The sequence below is a fragment of the Oncorhynchus tshawytscha genome, linkage group LG08 (assembly GCF_018296145.1).
Source record: "Oncorhynchus tshawytscha isolate Ot180627B linkage group LG08, Otsh_v2.0, whole genome shotgun sequence".
Classification (NCBI taxonomy): domain Eukaryota; kingdom Metazoa; phylum Chordata; class Actinopteri; order Salmoniformes; family Salmonidae; genus Oncorhynchus; species Oncorhynchus tshawytscha.
Window position 1 is genome coordinate 19,751,669 of NC_056436.1, and position 14,143 is coordinate 19,765,811.

At 41.2% G+C, this 14,143-nt stretch overlaps 1 protein-coding gene across 13 annotated transcripts in view; it reads left to right on the forward strand.

Annotated features, from left to right (window-relative positions):
- The window catches only part of LOC112256818 (apoptosis-stimulating of p53 protein 1-like), a 52,298-nt gene that overhangs the window by 22,068 nt on the left and 16,087 nt on the right, over window positions 1–14,143 (forward strand). For 11 of the 13 annotated variants that reach the window (XM_042325307.1, XM_042325308.1, XM_042325305.1 and 8 more), the window contains one exon: window positions 11,578–11,679. In XM_042325307.1, coding sequence (XP_042181241.1) covers window positions 11,578–11,679 — 102 coding nt within the window. Of the gene's footprint in view, window positions 1–6,648; window positions 7,309–11,577; window positions 11,680–13,005; window positions 13,263–14,143 lie in introns of those variants that run through there. The other 2 variants (XM_042325311.1, XM_042325314.1) reach the window with 2 other exon arrangements.

Here is a 14,143-nt window from a genome sequence, read left to right on the forward strand (position 1 = left end):
ACGCAAGTATAAACACCATGGGAGCACGCAGCCGCCATACCGCTCAGGAAGGAGATGCGTTCTGTCTCCTCGAGATTAACGTACTTTGGTGCAAAAAGTGCAAATCAATCCCAGAACAACAGCATAGGACCTTGTGAAGATGCTGGAGGAAACAGGTACAAAAGTATCTATATCCACAGTAATACGAGTCCTATGTAGACATAACCTGAAAGGCCGCTCAGCAAGGAAGAAGCCACTGCTCCAAAACCGCCATTAAAAAAGCCAGACTACGGTTTGAAACTACACATGCGGACAAAGATCGTACTTTTTGGAGAAATGTCCTCTGGTCTGATGAAACAAAAATAGAACTGTTTGGCCGTAATGACCATCGTTATGTTTGGAGGAAAAAGGGGGAGGTTTGCAAGCCGAAGAACACCATCCCAACCGTGAAGCACGGGGGTGGCATTATCATGTTGTGGGCGTGCTTTGCTGCAGGAGGGACTGGTGCACTTCACAAAATAGATGGCATCATGAGGTAGGAAAATTATGTAGATATATTGAAGCAACATCTCAAGACATCAGTCAGGAAGTTAAATCTTGGTCGTAAATGGGTCTTCCAAATGGACAATGAACCCAAGCAGACTTTCAAAGTTGTGGCAAAATGGCTTAAGGACAACAAAGTCAAGGTATTGGAGTGGCCATCATAAAGCCCTGACCTCAATCCTACAGAAAATGTGTGGGCACAACTGAAAAAGCATGTGCGAGCAAGTAGGCCTCCAAACCTGACTCCGTTACACCAGCTCTGTCAGGAGGAATGGGTCAGAATTCACCCAACTTATTGTGGGAAGCTTGTGGAAGGCTACCTTGAAACGTTTGACCCAAGTAAAGCAATGTAAAGGCAATGCTACCAAATGCTAATTGAGTGTATGTAATCTTCTGACCCACCACAAAATACAGTATATCACAAAAGTGAGTACACCCGTCATATTTTTGTAAATATTTGAGTATATCTTTTCATGTGACAACACTGAAGAAATGACACTTTGCTATAATGTAAAGTAGTGAGTGTACAGCTTGTATAACAGTGTAAATTTGCTGTCCCCTCAAAATAACTCAACACACAGCCATTAATATCTAAACCGCTGGCAACAAAAGTGTGTACACCCCTAAGTGAAAATGTCCAAATTGTGCCCAATGAGCCATTTTCCCTCCCCGGTGTCATGTGACTTGTTAGTGTTACAAGGTCTCAGGTGTGAATGGGGAGCAGGTGTGTTAAATTTGGTGTCATCGTTCTCACACTCCCTCATACTGACTGGTCACTGGAAGTTCAGCATGGCACCTCATGGCAAATAACTCTGAGGATCTGAAAAAAATAATTGTTGCTCTACATAAAGATGGCCTGGGCTATAAGAAAATTGCCAAGACCCTGAAACTGAGCTGCAGCACGGTGGCCAAGACCATACAGCAGTTTAACTGGACAGGTTCCACTCAGAACAGGCCTCGCCATGGTCGACCAAAGAAGTTGAGTGCACGTGCTCAGCGTCATATCCAGAGGTTGCCTTTGGGAAATAGATGTATGAGTGCTGCCAGCATTGCTGCAGAGGTTGAAGGAGTGGGGTGGGGGGTCAGCCTGTCAGTGCTCAGACCATACGCCATACACTGCATCAAATTGGTCTGCTTGGCTGTCGTCCCAGAAGGAAGCCTCTTCTAAAGATGATGCACAAGAAATCCCGCAAACAGTTTGCTGAAGACAAGCAGACTAAGGATATGGATTACTGGAACCATGACCTGCGGTCTGATGAGACCAAGATAAACTTATTTGGTTCAGATGGTGTCAAGCGTGTGTGGCGGCAACCAGGTGAGGAGTACAAAGACAAGTGTGTCTTGCCTACAGTCAAGCATGGTGGTGGGAGTGTCATGGTCTGGGGCTGCATGAGTGCTGCCGGCACTGGGGAGCTACAGTTCATTGAGGGAACCATGAATGCCAAAATGTACTGTGACATACCGAAGCAGAGCCAGATCCCCTCCCTTCGGCGACTGGGCCGCAGGGCAGTATTCCAACATGATAACGACCCCAAACACATCTCCAAGACGACCATTGCCTTGCTAAAGAATCTGAGGGTAAAGGTGATGGACTGGCCAAGCATGTCTCCAGACCTAAACCCTATTGAGCATCTGTGGGGCATCCTCAAATGGAAGGTAGAGGAGTGCAAGGTCTCTAACAACCACCAGCTCTGTGGTATCGTCAAGGAGGAGTGGAAGAGGACTCCAGTGGCAACCTGTGAAGCTCTGGTGAACTCCATGCCCAAGAGGGTTAAGGCAGTGCTGGAAAATTATGGTGGCCACACAAGATATTGACACTTCGGGCCCAATTTGGACATTTTCACTTAGGGGTGTACTCAATTTTGTTGCCAGCGGTTTAGACATTAATGGCTAATGGCTGTGTGTTGTTATTTTGAGGGGACAACAAATGTACACTGTTATACAAGCTGTTCACTCACTACTTTACATTGTAGCAAAGTGTCATTTCTTCAGTGTTGTCACATGAAAAGATATACTCAAATATTTACAAAAATGTGAGGGGTGTACTCACTTTTGTGATACGGTATATTTAAAGTATACTTTCAAAAACGCACCAACTTTCACGACTTCCACCGAAGTCGGTTCCTCTCCTTGTTCGGAGGGCATTCGGCGGCCGACGTCACCGGTCTTATAGCCATTGCCGATCCACTTTGCACGTTTCCGGCTGGTTTGCTCCAGGTTTGGTTTTATACCCCGTGCTTTGTGGCAGCCGGTACTTTGTACTTGGGTTTTGTACTTTGTGCTGCCTCACTTGTTCTTTGGGCATTTGTGTTGTGATGCAGTTGCGTTCTGTATTATGATTGCCTAAGTAAAGTGCTCGTCCATTAATCTCTGCTCTCCTGCGCCTGACTTCCATGCACCAGCTACACCCACCATTGACACCAACATTTGCATATTACCCAGCATCCTTTTCTGCAGCTAAAGTTTTGATTTTATAATATATTGTTTCTGACATCTAACTTATTCAAATGTTTTCATTTTCAAACTGAATGTTTTACTTTTTAATTACATATGACACATTGCACATTTGATTGAAATGTTCATTTATTACCTTCATGTGAACAACTAAATTTTGAAATCCCAATGCTACACAGTTCTCAAAAGTGTTACTTGTATATTGCTGCTCCAGCAACAACTGCCATGTACTGGAAATAGCATGTTAACATTGGCTGAGAAGATTCCTTGGTCAGTCAAGGTAACCTGTATATTGCTAATTACAATAGCTGATGTGGTTAATTTTTAAAGTGTATTTGTAAAAGTATACTTGAAACACAAACACACTTTTTTTTAAGGCCCCGGTGCATGACTGAGTAAGAGGACAAGTACATTTAGAGTGTCTAGTTTGATAAACAGCGCCTCGCAAGTCCTCAACTGGCAGCTTCATTAAATAATACCCGCAAAACACCAGTCTCAACGTCAACAGTGAAGAGGTGACTCCGGGATACTGTCCTTCTAGGCAGAGTTGCAAAGAAAAAGCCATAGCTCCGACTAGCCAATAAAAATTAAATATTAAGATGGGCAAAAGAACACAGACACTGGACAGAGGAACTCTGCCTAGAAGGCCAGCATCCCGGAGTCGCCTCTTCACTGTTAACATTGAGACTGGTGTTTTGCAGGTACTATTTAATGAAGCTGCCAGTTGATGACTTGTGAGGCGTCTGTTTATTAAACTAGACACTCTAATGTACTTGTCTTCTTGCTCAGTTGTGCACCGGGGCCTCCAACTCCGCTTTCTATTCTGGTTAGAGACAGTTGTGCTGTTCTGTGAAGTGAGTAGTACACAGCGTTGTACGAGATCTTCAGTTTCTTGGCAATTTCTCTAATGGAATAGACTGAGTTTCAGCAGAAAGTTATTTTCTGGCCATTTGGAGCCTGTAATAGAACCCACAAATGCTGATGCTCCATACACTCAACTAGACTAAAGGACAGTTTTATTGCTTCTTTAATCAGCACGACAGCTTTCAGCTGTGCTAACATAATTGCAAAAGGGTTTTCTAATGATCAATTAGCTAACATGACCTGCCATTGGAACACATGAGTGATTGTTGCTGATAATGGGCCTCTGTAGGCCTTTGTAGATATTCCATAAAAAATCAGCAGTTTCCAGCTACAATGTCTACACTGTATTTCGGTTCAATTTAATGTTATTTTAATGGACAAAAATGTGCTTTTCTTTCAAAAACAAGGACATTTCTAAGTGACCACAAATTTTTGAACGGTAGTGTACATCAAATGTGCTTTAAGTGTTTTCAAACTATATTTTCAAACTTTATATAATATACTAAAAATATACTTAAGTACAAATTTAGATCATTTTAAGTGTATTTAATATATTTAAATGCTAAAATAATTTTATTTATTTTTTTACATTAAATGCATTTTGAAATGATGCCAATTTACATTTAATATGTTTATAAAGACTTATTTAAGTATACAGTTGAAGTTGGAAGTTTACACACACACCTTAGCCAGATACATTTAAACTCAGTATTTCACAATTCCTGACATTTAATACTAGTAAAAATTCCCTTTCTTAGGTCAGTTAGGATCACCACTTTTATTTCAATAATGTCAAATGTTAGAATAATAGTAGAGAGAATGATTTCAGCTTTTATTTAATTCATCACATTCCCAGTGGGTAAGAAGTTTACATACACTCAATTAGTATTTGGTAGCATTGCCTTTAAATAGCTTAACTTGGGTCAAACGTTTCAGGTAGCCTTCCACAAGCTTCCCACAATAAGTTGGGTGAATTTTGACCCATTCCTCCTGACAGAGCTGGTGTAACTGAGTCAGGTTTGGAGGCCTCCTTGCTCACACACGCTTTTTCAGTTCTGCCCACAAATTTTCTGTAGGAGTGAGGTCAGGGCTTTGAGATAGCCAATCCAATAACTTGACTTTGTTGTCCTTAAGCCATTTTGCCACAAATTTGGAAGTCTGCTTGGGGTCATTGTCCATTTGGAAGACCCATTTGCGACCAAGCTTTAACTTCCTGACTGATGTCTTGAGATGTTGCTTCAATATATCTACATAATTTTCCTTTTCATGATGCCATTTATTTTGTGAAGTGCACCAGTCCCTCCTCCAGCAAAACACACCCACAACATGATAATGCCACCCCCGTGCTTCACGGTTGGGATGGTGTTCTTCGGCTTGCAAACCTCCCCCTTTTTCCTCCAAACATAATGATAGTCATTATGGCCAAACAGTTCTATTTTTGTTTTACAGGCCAGAGGACATTTTTCCAAAAAGTACGATCTTTTCCATGGTTTTGGAGCAGTGGCTTCTTCCTTGCTGAGCGGCCTTTCAGGGTATGTCTACATAGGACTCATTTGACTGTGGATATAGATACTTTTGTACCTGTTTCCTCCAGCATCTTCACAAGGTCCTTTGCTGCTGTTCTGGGATTGATTTGCACTTTTCGCACCAAAGTTCGTTCATCTCTAGGAGACAGAACGCGTCTCCTTCCTGAGCAGTATGGCGGCTGCGTTGTCCCATGGTGTTTATACTTGCGTACTGTTGTTTGTACAGATGAATGTGGTACCTTCAGGTGTTTTGAAATTGCTCCCAAGGGTGAACCAGACTTGTGGAGGTCCAGAATTATTTTCTGAGGTCTTGGCTGATTTCTTTTGATTTTCCCATGATGTCAAGCAAAAAGGCACTGAGTTTGAAGGTAGGCCTTGAAATACATCCACAGGTATACCTCCAATTGACTCAAATTTTGTCAATTAGCCTATCAGAAGCATCATTTTCTGGAATGTTCCAAGCTGTTTAAAGGCACAGTCAATTTAGTGTATGTAAACTTCTGATAAGTGAAATAATCTGTCTGTAAACAATTGTTGGAACAATGACTTGTGTCATGCACAAAGTAGATGTCTTAACCGACTTGCCACATCTATAGTTTGTTAATTAACAAGAAATTTGTGGAGTGGTTGAAAAACGAGTTTTAATGACTCCAACCTAAGTGTATGTAAACTTCCGACTTCAACTGTATTTAAATATATATTTTTCCAGCTTTGGTAACCAGGTTGTTGGCCTGTTACAATACATACATCATGATGGATTTGACAAGTATCCACTTTGTTCGATCAGATTTGTTCAATGTGCGCTAGTCTGGTCAATGGTTCCATTGATTGCTATACTGCCAAGATCCTTTAAACGTGTAAATTCGGAAAGTTACGTTTGCTTCGCCTTCAAGCAACCTAGGTAGTGCTAGGTATCAACAGGCAAGCCAGTCGGGTCTGGAGACTATAGTGAGCGTCGATTGGTTATTCATAACTGGATGTCGCTGAGTATTTGAATAGTTTATTCCAATTTTGGTCCCTCGCCCAACGCCCGAACGCGCATCTCCTGGCAGTTGGATAAATTGCTTTTTGGACTATGATAAAGCCTTGACTCTGATGCTCTATTGAGAATTATATTTACATGCTAGAAGTGTAATCAGTGTGCCTACTCCTGAGATCACAGCAATTTTAGAATATGATGCATGAAAGCTTGTGAATGATACAAGGTTTCCCCTAAATCCCTGTGCGCATCCGGAGGGTCCCGAATTCTGTCAGCCAGACAGCTGTGGCGCAGGGACTTTATGGCAGCAGGATCTTGGAATAGGGAGGGTGGTGTACTTGTCCTGCAGTCTGGCTCCAGCAGCGGAGATGGGGAGTAGTGGAAAGAACTGCTGGCACGTCAAAATTGGAACAAAACCCTCACAGGGGTGAAAAATGTATGCTGTCACAAAGTCACGTCAGCGACGAAGAATGGGCGCTTTTGATCGGCTACGTGTTTTTAGATATTCTTAGCCTACGTACATTTTTTTATATTGAGATAGGAGTATTTGTTGTAGAAACATTTGGGACATACAGAGAAAGACAAATACGATCCGTTATCGGACATGCCTAAATAGATGTGACAACTATCCGGTTGATTCTCGCCCCCTCTGTTTACTGATTTGTAGATTGGCGTGCGAACACTTGTAACGGGGACAGCAGGGGACTAACCAACCGCGCTCCTCGAGCCAGAGGAAGAGACTCGTAAATCAACGCATCGGACAAGTGCGAAAGTTCTGATAGGAATCAGTGCACTGTCATTCAGTGGCGCCGTAATCGGCTACATTTTCTGGATTAGCAGAGGAACTATTTGCTAGAAAAAATGGAGTGGAAACATGTTGAGGCTGTACAGGAATTTACAGTTGAAGGACAATGCAGCAAAATTAAGGTGCGATCTTGCAGAATTACATGGGACGCCCACCAGGTAATAAAACCTATTTAAATGAAATAGCTTTGATGTTTTGTCATGGTGTGAAGTTTCTCCGTGCAGGTCAGTCACATCGTTGTCTCTGCCTATAAGGCTTTCCATGTGGTTATTGATTTGTATAGCATTTCATTGTATATATCCTGAGCGTAGAAAATGATATGTTATGTAACATAAGGCTTGAATAAAAAGCAAATAAGAGAATAGTTTGAATATCAGCATTTTTCATGATTTTAATGATCATGCATGTCATAATTGCATATGTATTCTTAGGTTCCTCATTCATGTGTAATGTGATTTAAACTTAGTGCTATAGTCGGCAGCTATGTCTATTCCCATAGATGAAACATTGTAGGTACAGTACAGTGGCATGGTCCTTCATATGGAATGAGGGGTGATGCAGCATTCTGATCTTACACTTGTTTTCTAATATCAGCAGTTATGTCATGGTTTGACGTGATGGAAATGCACTGTAGCATTTTTTTTGACCATTTCCCTAACCTTGCAGTAGACCCTGACTGACTCCTGCTTTCCTGTTGTTTAACTGACATTGACAGACCCATTAAAAGACTGACAGCAAGTACTTAGAACAGCAGTACTGATATCGTCAAAGCCTAACGTCTGTTTGCAGCTATGTCAGTTAAAGCTACTCTACAGCTCTGTTAAAATGCAACCAAGCCTGCTTTCAGTGGTCTTTTCAAACCCCAATTGACTGATGAGGAGAATTTGTTTCTGAATGAGGTCAACTCTGCCCATAGGCCCACTAGTCTATAATGTTCAGTGTAGTACTCATTCTATCCTTCTGGGGATGGATACAACGTTCCACTGTTGAATTGTATTGTCATGTATTCCAGGAACTCTTGATGTGACAGGCAACACTTGACAGTTCCGTTGACTGATGCATGACTGAATGGACCACTTAGAGGAACCTCTCATTTTTACAGACACACACACACATACACACACACACACACCGAGTATTGTGTTTGTTAATCAGTGACTACACACAATCACAGGACATGGCAGGACTAAAAGCTTCCTGTTCAGGCAAACAGACATTTCCTAGTGGTCCAATGAAGATTGTTGGTGTGTGAGCACCGTGTGATGTGAGCATGCTTGCGTGCGCTGAGAATTATTATGATTTTTTCTTTAAAAAAAAACAGCATTATTCGGCGATTACACAGCAAGACAGCCCAAAAATAGTTTTGGTATCTCTGATTATTCTGTCAATATTCACATAGAAACTTCATTGAGGGGGGCAGGTAGCCTAGTGGTTAGAGCTTTGAACTAGTAATCGGAAGGTTGCAAGATCGAACTCCGAGCTGACAAGGTAAAAATATGTTGTTCTGCCCCTGAACAAGGCAGTTAACCCATTATTCCTAGGCTGTCATTGAAAATAAGAATTTGTTCTTAACTGACTTGCCTAGTTAGATAAAGGTTAAAAAAAGGATGGGAAGGATGTTTTAAATTATTTTAACATTTCTATGACAAATATTTGTTATGTACATGCCTCCTATAGACATCATCTTGGTGTCATTATGCTCCTTATAGTGTGCTCTCAAATATGTACTATGTCTAGATTCTGTCTAGATTCTGAAATAAAACAAAATAAATATTTATTCAACACACAGTACCAGTCAAAATTTTGGACACACCTACTCATTCAAGTTTTTAAAATGTTATTATTATTATTATTTTAAACTATTTTCTATATTGTAGAATAATAGTGAAGACATCAAAACTATAAAATAACACATGGAATCATGTAGTAACCAAAAATATGTTTTATATTTGAGATTCTACAAAGTAGCCACCCTTTGCCTTGATGACAGCTTTGCACACTCTTGGCATTCTCTCAACCAGCTTCACCTATAATCCTTTTCCAACAGTCTTGAAGGAGTTCCCACATATGCTGAGCACTTGTTGGCTGCTTTTCCTTAACTCTGTGGTCCAACTCATCCCAAACCATCTCAATTGAGTTGAGGTCGGGTGATTGTGGAGACCAGGTCATCTGATGCAGCACTCCATCACTCTCCTTCTTGGTCAAATAGCCCTTACACTGTCTGGAGGTGTGTTTTGGATCATTGTCCTGTTGAAAAACAAATGATAGTCCCACAAACCAGATGGGATGGCGTATCAATGCAGAATGCTGTGGTAGTCTTCACTATTATTCTACAATGTAAAAATAAAGAAAAATCCTTAAATGAGTAGGTTTGTCCAAACTTTTGACTGTTACTGTAAATCTAAATATCTCAAAAGTACCCTTTTTGTTAATTTTAAAGTTGAAACCCGATGTGGTCAAACTGCCACATCTGTTTGGTGAAATTACAACAACAAAGATGTTTTTACCTCGGACGTCATTGCACGTGCGATAGAACAGAGAACTGCAATATTGTTTTATTACGTTGCTGGATGCTCATCTCCTACTTTTCAAAAAACAACAACAAATGCACCTGGGGTGACCAGTGGTGCTGTTTCACCTTTCATGGATCTCAGCTTTAAGACCTATTGTTTGGAACAATATACTCTACAAGTTCATCACATTTACAGAGTGTGTTCTGCTAATTATGAGCAATTTTAGGAGAACCACCAACACAGTGAATGGGAAAATGAATTAAAAGGGAACTCCCTCTGCTTGCAATTTGCTGAATGTGCAATCCTAAATGAGGGCTGTGATTGGTTAATGACCTAACAACCGTGATCATCAACTAGATTCAGCCATGGGCCGATGTGACCGCAAGAAGCTCAAACATGTATAATATTTGACTAAAGCATAATCATTTCAAACCTTCCTTACATTTGTATACGATCACATACACTGAGTGTATAAACATTAGGCTCGTAAATCAACATTTTCTTAATATTGAGTTGCACCCCCTTTTGCCCTCAGAACAGCCTTAATTCGTCTGGGCATTACAAGGTGTCATGAGTTCCACAGGGATGCTGGCCCATGCTGACTCTAATGCTTCCCACAGGTTGGCTGAATCTCCTTTGAGTGGTGGACCATTCTTGATACACATGGGAAACTGTTGAGCATGAAAAACCCATCAGTGTTGCAGTTCTTGACACAAACAGGTGCGCCTGGCACCTACTACTACCATATCCCATTCAAAGGCAGTTAAATCTTTTGTCATTCCCATTCATGCTATGAATGTCAAACATACACAATCCAAGTCTCAATTGTCTCAAGGCTTAAAGTCTATGTCATGGAAAGAGCAGGTGTTCTTAATGTTATATCGCTCTATTATGTGTGGAAATACTTTAACAGATTTCCAAAAAATAACATCACTTGGAGCTAATTTGTTGGTGTTTTTACAATAATTATTATTGTATTTTTTTTAGCTCTGAAAACTTGGGGGTGCAAATGTAATCACTGCTGGACCAAATTCGGCCCACGGGACGCCAGTTAGTGAACCCTGACCTATAACGTAAATTGCTATGTATGAAATGGATAATGTAATTAAAAATATATTGTTCCAAACAATATGTCTAAAAATAAGCTAAATCAAAAAGGGTACTTTTGAGATATTCTTATTAATATTTGTAATGTTGAATAAATGTGATTTGATTTTATTATTTAAAAATCTATATGTTATATGTCTATATGTTATATATCTATATGTTAGAGCACACTACAAGGAGTATAATGACACCAAGCTGATGTCTGTATCATGTACAGATCACAGGGTCTTACAGGAGACATGTATACAGTAGGTCTAAAAAGGGCCAAAAATGGCCACTTTCATTGTAATTTTCTCCTAAATTGTTTGTGATACAAATGGAAAAAGCATGTGAAACATCCTTCCTCCCAATGAATATTTTATGTGAACATTGCCAGAACAAATCATTTTTACCCTGTCCTGGCGTGGAATAGCCTTATTGTTTTTGATAGCTTTGTGTGGCACATACCCTGCACTCAGCATCATGGGTCAGCAGAAAACCTTTAAATGTCATGAGCATACTGTTTGATATTAAAATGTATATGATATTCTGTTTGATATTCATTTTTTATGTCACTACTGTATGGACTACTGTGTGAGTCCTCTAACTTTACATCCAAGAGGACAGTTCTGCTTTTGCTTTTTTGATGTTATAGAGACTTGTCTTCCATAAGACAGGTATGTTCTCTTTGTTGAATGTTGTTATTTAGATCTCCTGCTGCCTACACCAGTCTCTTTAACTCTATTGCCTAATGTTTTATGTGCGTGTTGGTTGAGATAGAACACGCTCAAAATGTGGGCCATCTCTCTGTTTGTCTCGTGTGTGTAGGTGGGGAACCCTTGCGTGGAGCTGACTCTGTCGGAGCTGCAGGAGATGGCCACACGGCAACAGCAACAGATCGAGACCCAACAGCAGATGCTGGTTGCCAAGGTACTAGAACACAGACAATAATATAAACCATTAACATCATTATTGACCTCTCTGTGATAAACCTCCTTTCCAACCGCAATACCGCAAACCATATTGACCTCGCATTCAGAAAACCCACTGGTGTCTACACCTCTGAGATTTCTGGCCAAGCTCAAAGTTTTTACCCTCTGAGTTGAGTGGCTATGTTGTCAATTAGAGCACACAGTAGCAAAAGGTTTTAAAGCTTTTCTCATTGGACAAGTCCGGGGTAGTCCCTTTTTTATTTCAGTCCCTTTTTCATCCAATTGGTGCCTACTGAACGTGGCCCCGTTGTGTTATGGGATCGGTGCCGTTTGAGTGTCCAGAGTGTAAATCATTCTGATTGGTCACAGACAGTTTTTCTGGATTGGCTCAGGTTTCAGCCTCTCTCTGTGGGCTCCAGCCAGTCAACATGTGGGTCAGAAGGCTCATCTATATATTTTTGTATTTAACTAGGCAAGTCAGTTAAGAACAAATTGTTATTTACAATGACGGCCTAGGAACAGTGGGTTAACTGCCTTGTTCAGGGGTCAGAACGACAGATCTTTACCTTGTCAGCTTGGGGATTTCGATCTTGCAACCTTTCGGTTACTGGCCCAACGCTCTAACCACTAGGCTTCCTGCCGCCCAATAGTTATATAGTTATGTAATATATAGATCCTCAGCTTTCAGTGGGCTGGGGGACAGGCACCGGGTCAGAGAGCAAGTCTATATGTTATAGATCTATAGATGGATCCTCAGCTTCCACTGTCTGGGCTGGGCCATATAGCTGGCTCCTATATGTCACCAGGGATCCATTTGACCTGGCACTCTATTCCCTCTATAGGTAACCGGCCAGAATGGGGAGGACTGGGGAGATGATTTACTGGGGTCTCAGACAGGGGGAAGAGTGGATGAACCTGGTTCCTCTAGGTTTCCTCCTTCTAAGGAGGTTTTACTGGCCACTATGTATCTGCTTCTGCTTGCTCTTTGATTGGTTGATGGAATGGGATATAGTTCACACGGTCTGTGGTTGATCTGGTCACATAGTCTGTGGTTGATCTGGTCACATGTGCTGTGGTCAGCTTGTTGTGGTCTCTGTGGTCATTTAAACACAACAAGCAGTTCCTAGATCAGCTTGTATGTGAGGATGGGTTCAGTCATGATCTAGGTACAAGGTCATGGTTACTAAGGTTAGTGCGGTCATTGTGGGAGTTGGCAGCGTGCGTTGCCAGGGACAACAACAGGAAGGGACTAGATGTCCGGCAGGAAATTAGGTCAGCAGTGAGCAGCCAGCAGCTGAGAAGGAAATGTGTTGTCTCAAGGAGGGGAGAAGACTGAGAGGAACCTAGAGGGTTGAACAGTATTTTACCACACCCAGCGCACTGGTCACTTCCCAGGAATATCTAAGTCAGAACATACTGGAAACGCTAATTTAGCACCAGGAAAGCATTTATGTGTCTCATGACATCAAGGGGACATCTTGTCACGTATTCTTTTGTGTTTCATTGATCATCACATTTCCTTTACAAGGAGTTTGGATCCAGTTGTGGGTTAGGTTTTGACTGATACTTCTCATTCTGAAGGTAAATATGATTTTATGATGGGGCTGAAAGAACACTGCAAATGTTCCAATGTTTTCTGGTCTTTGAGAAGCCATGATGCCTTACTCTGTGGATGATTGTAATGATTAGGGTAATAATGGTGATGAAGTGGACTCCTAGAGGCTCAGTGTAGATTGACTGTTTAAGCTACACAGCGTTTAAGTGAGTCATATTTGTTCAGTGTATTAGCGGTGTGTATTAATGTGCGTGATTAGCTGTGAGTTTGTATTGAGGGGTTACCTCTCTCCTTCTATTAACAGTATATTGTGTTTAGTCAACACTCCCTGTCCTACTCTCTCTGTCTGAGCCTGTACTGTGTTTGCTCATTCTAGAGCAGAACTGAAAATGCTTGTCAGCACCACATAGTCTTGCGATCCCTTTCATTCACTCTCATTCACATTCTGATTCCTTTTTCCTTCATTCTCTTACTCCACCACTTGTGTGTATTTGATATGTATGGATTCACTTCTGCTTATTTAGATTGTCTATGTATGTGAGTATTATTTGCAAGGCTGGTATTTTTTTGTGATGTAAAAAACATGTATTGGCAAAGCCCTTTTCCTATTGTGATAAGATACTTTTTTGGGGTGTATTCGCTCTTCTCTGCGAGCTGGTGTGTTGAGGCCCACTGTGTTAGCTGAATAGGATTGTATTTAATGTGTGTCTCTTGCTCCCTCTTTTCTCAATCCTTTTTATTACCTTCTTTTTCCTTTAACTTCTCATTCCTCTTCATCTTTTGTTCCTTTCAACTCTCTTCTGTCGAACTGAGGGGTGTGTGTGTGTGTGTGTGTGTGTGTGTGTGTGTGTGTGTGTCAGTTTGTGTAATTTTATCCGTCATTGCACTGTGCTTGAATGAAGTGGAG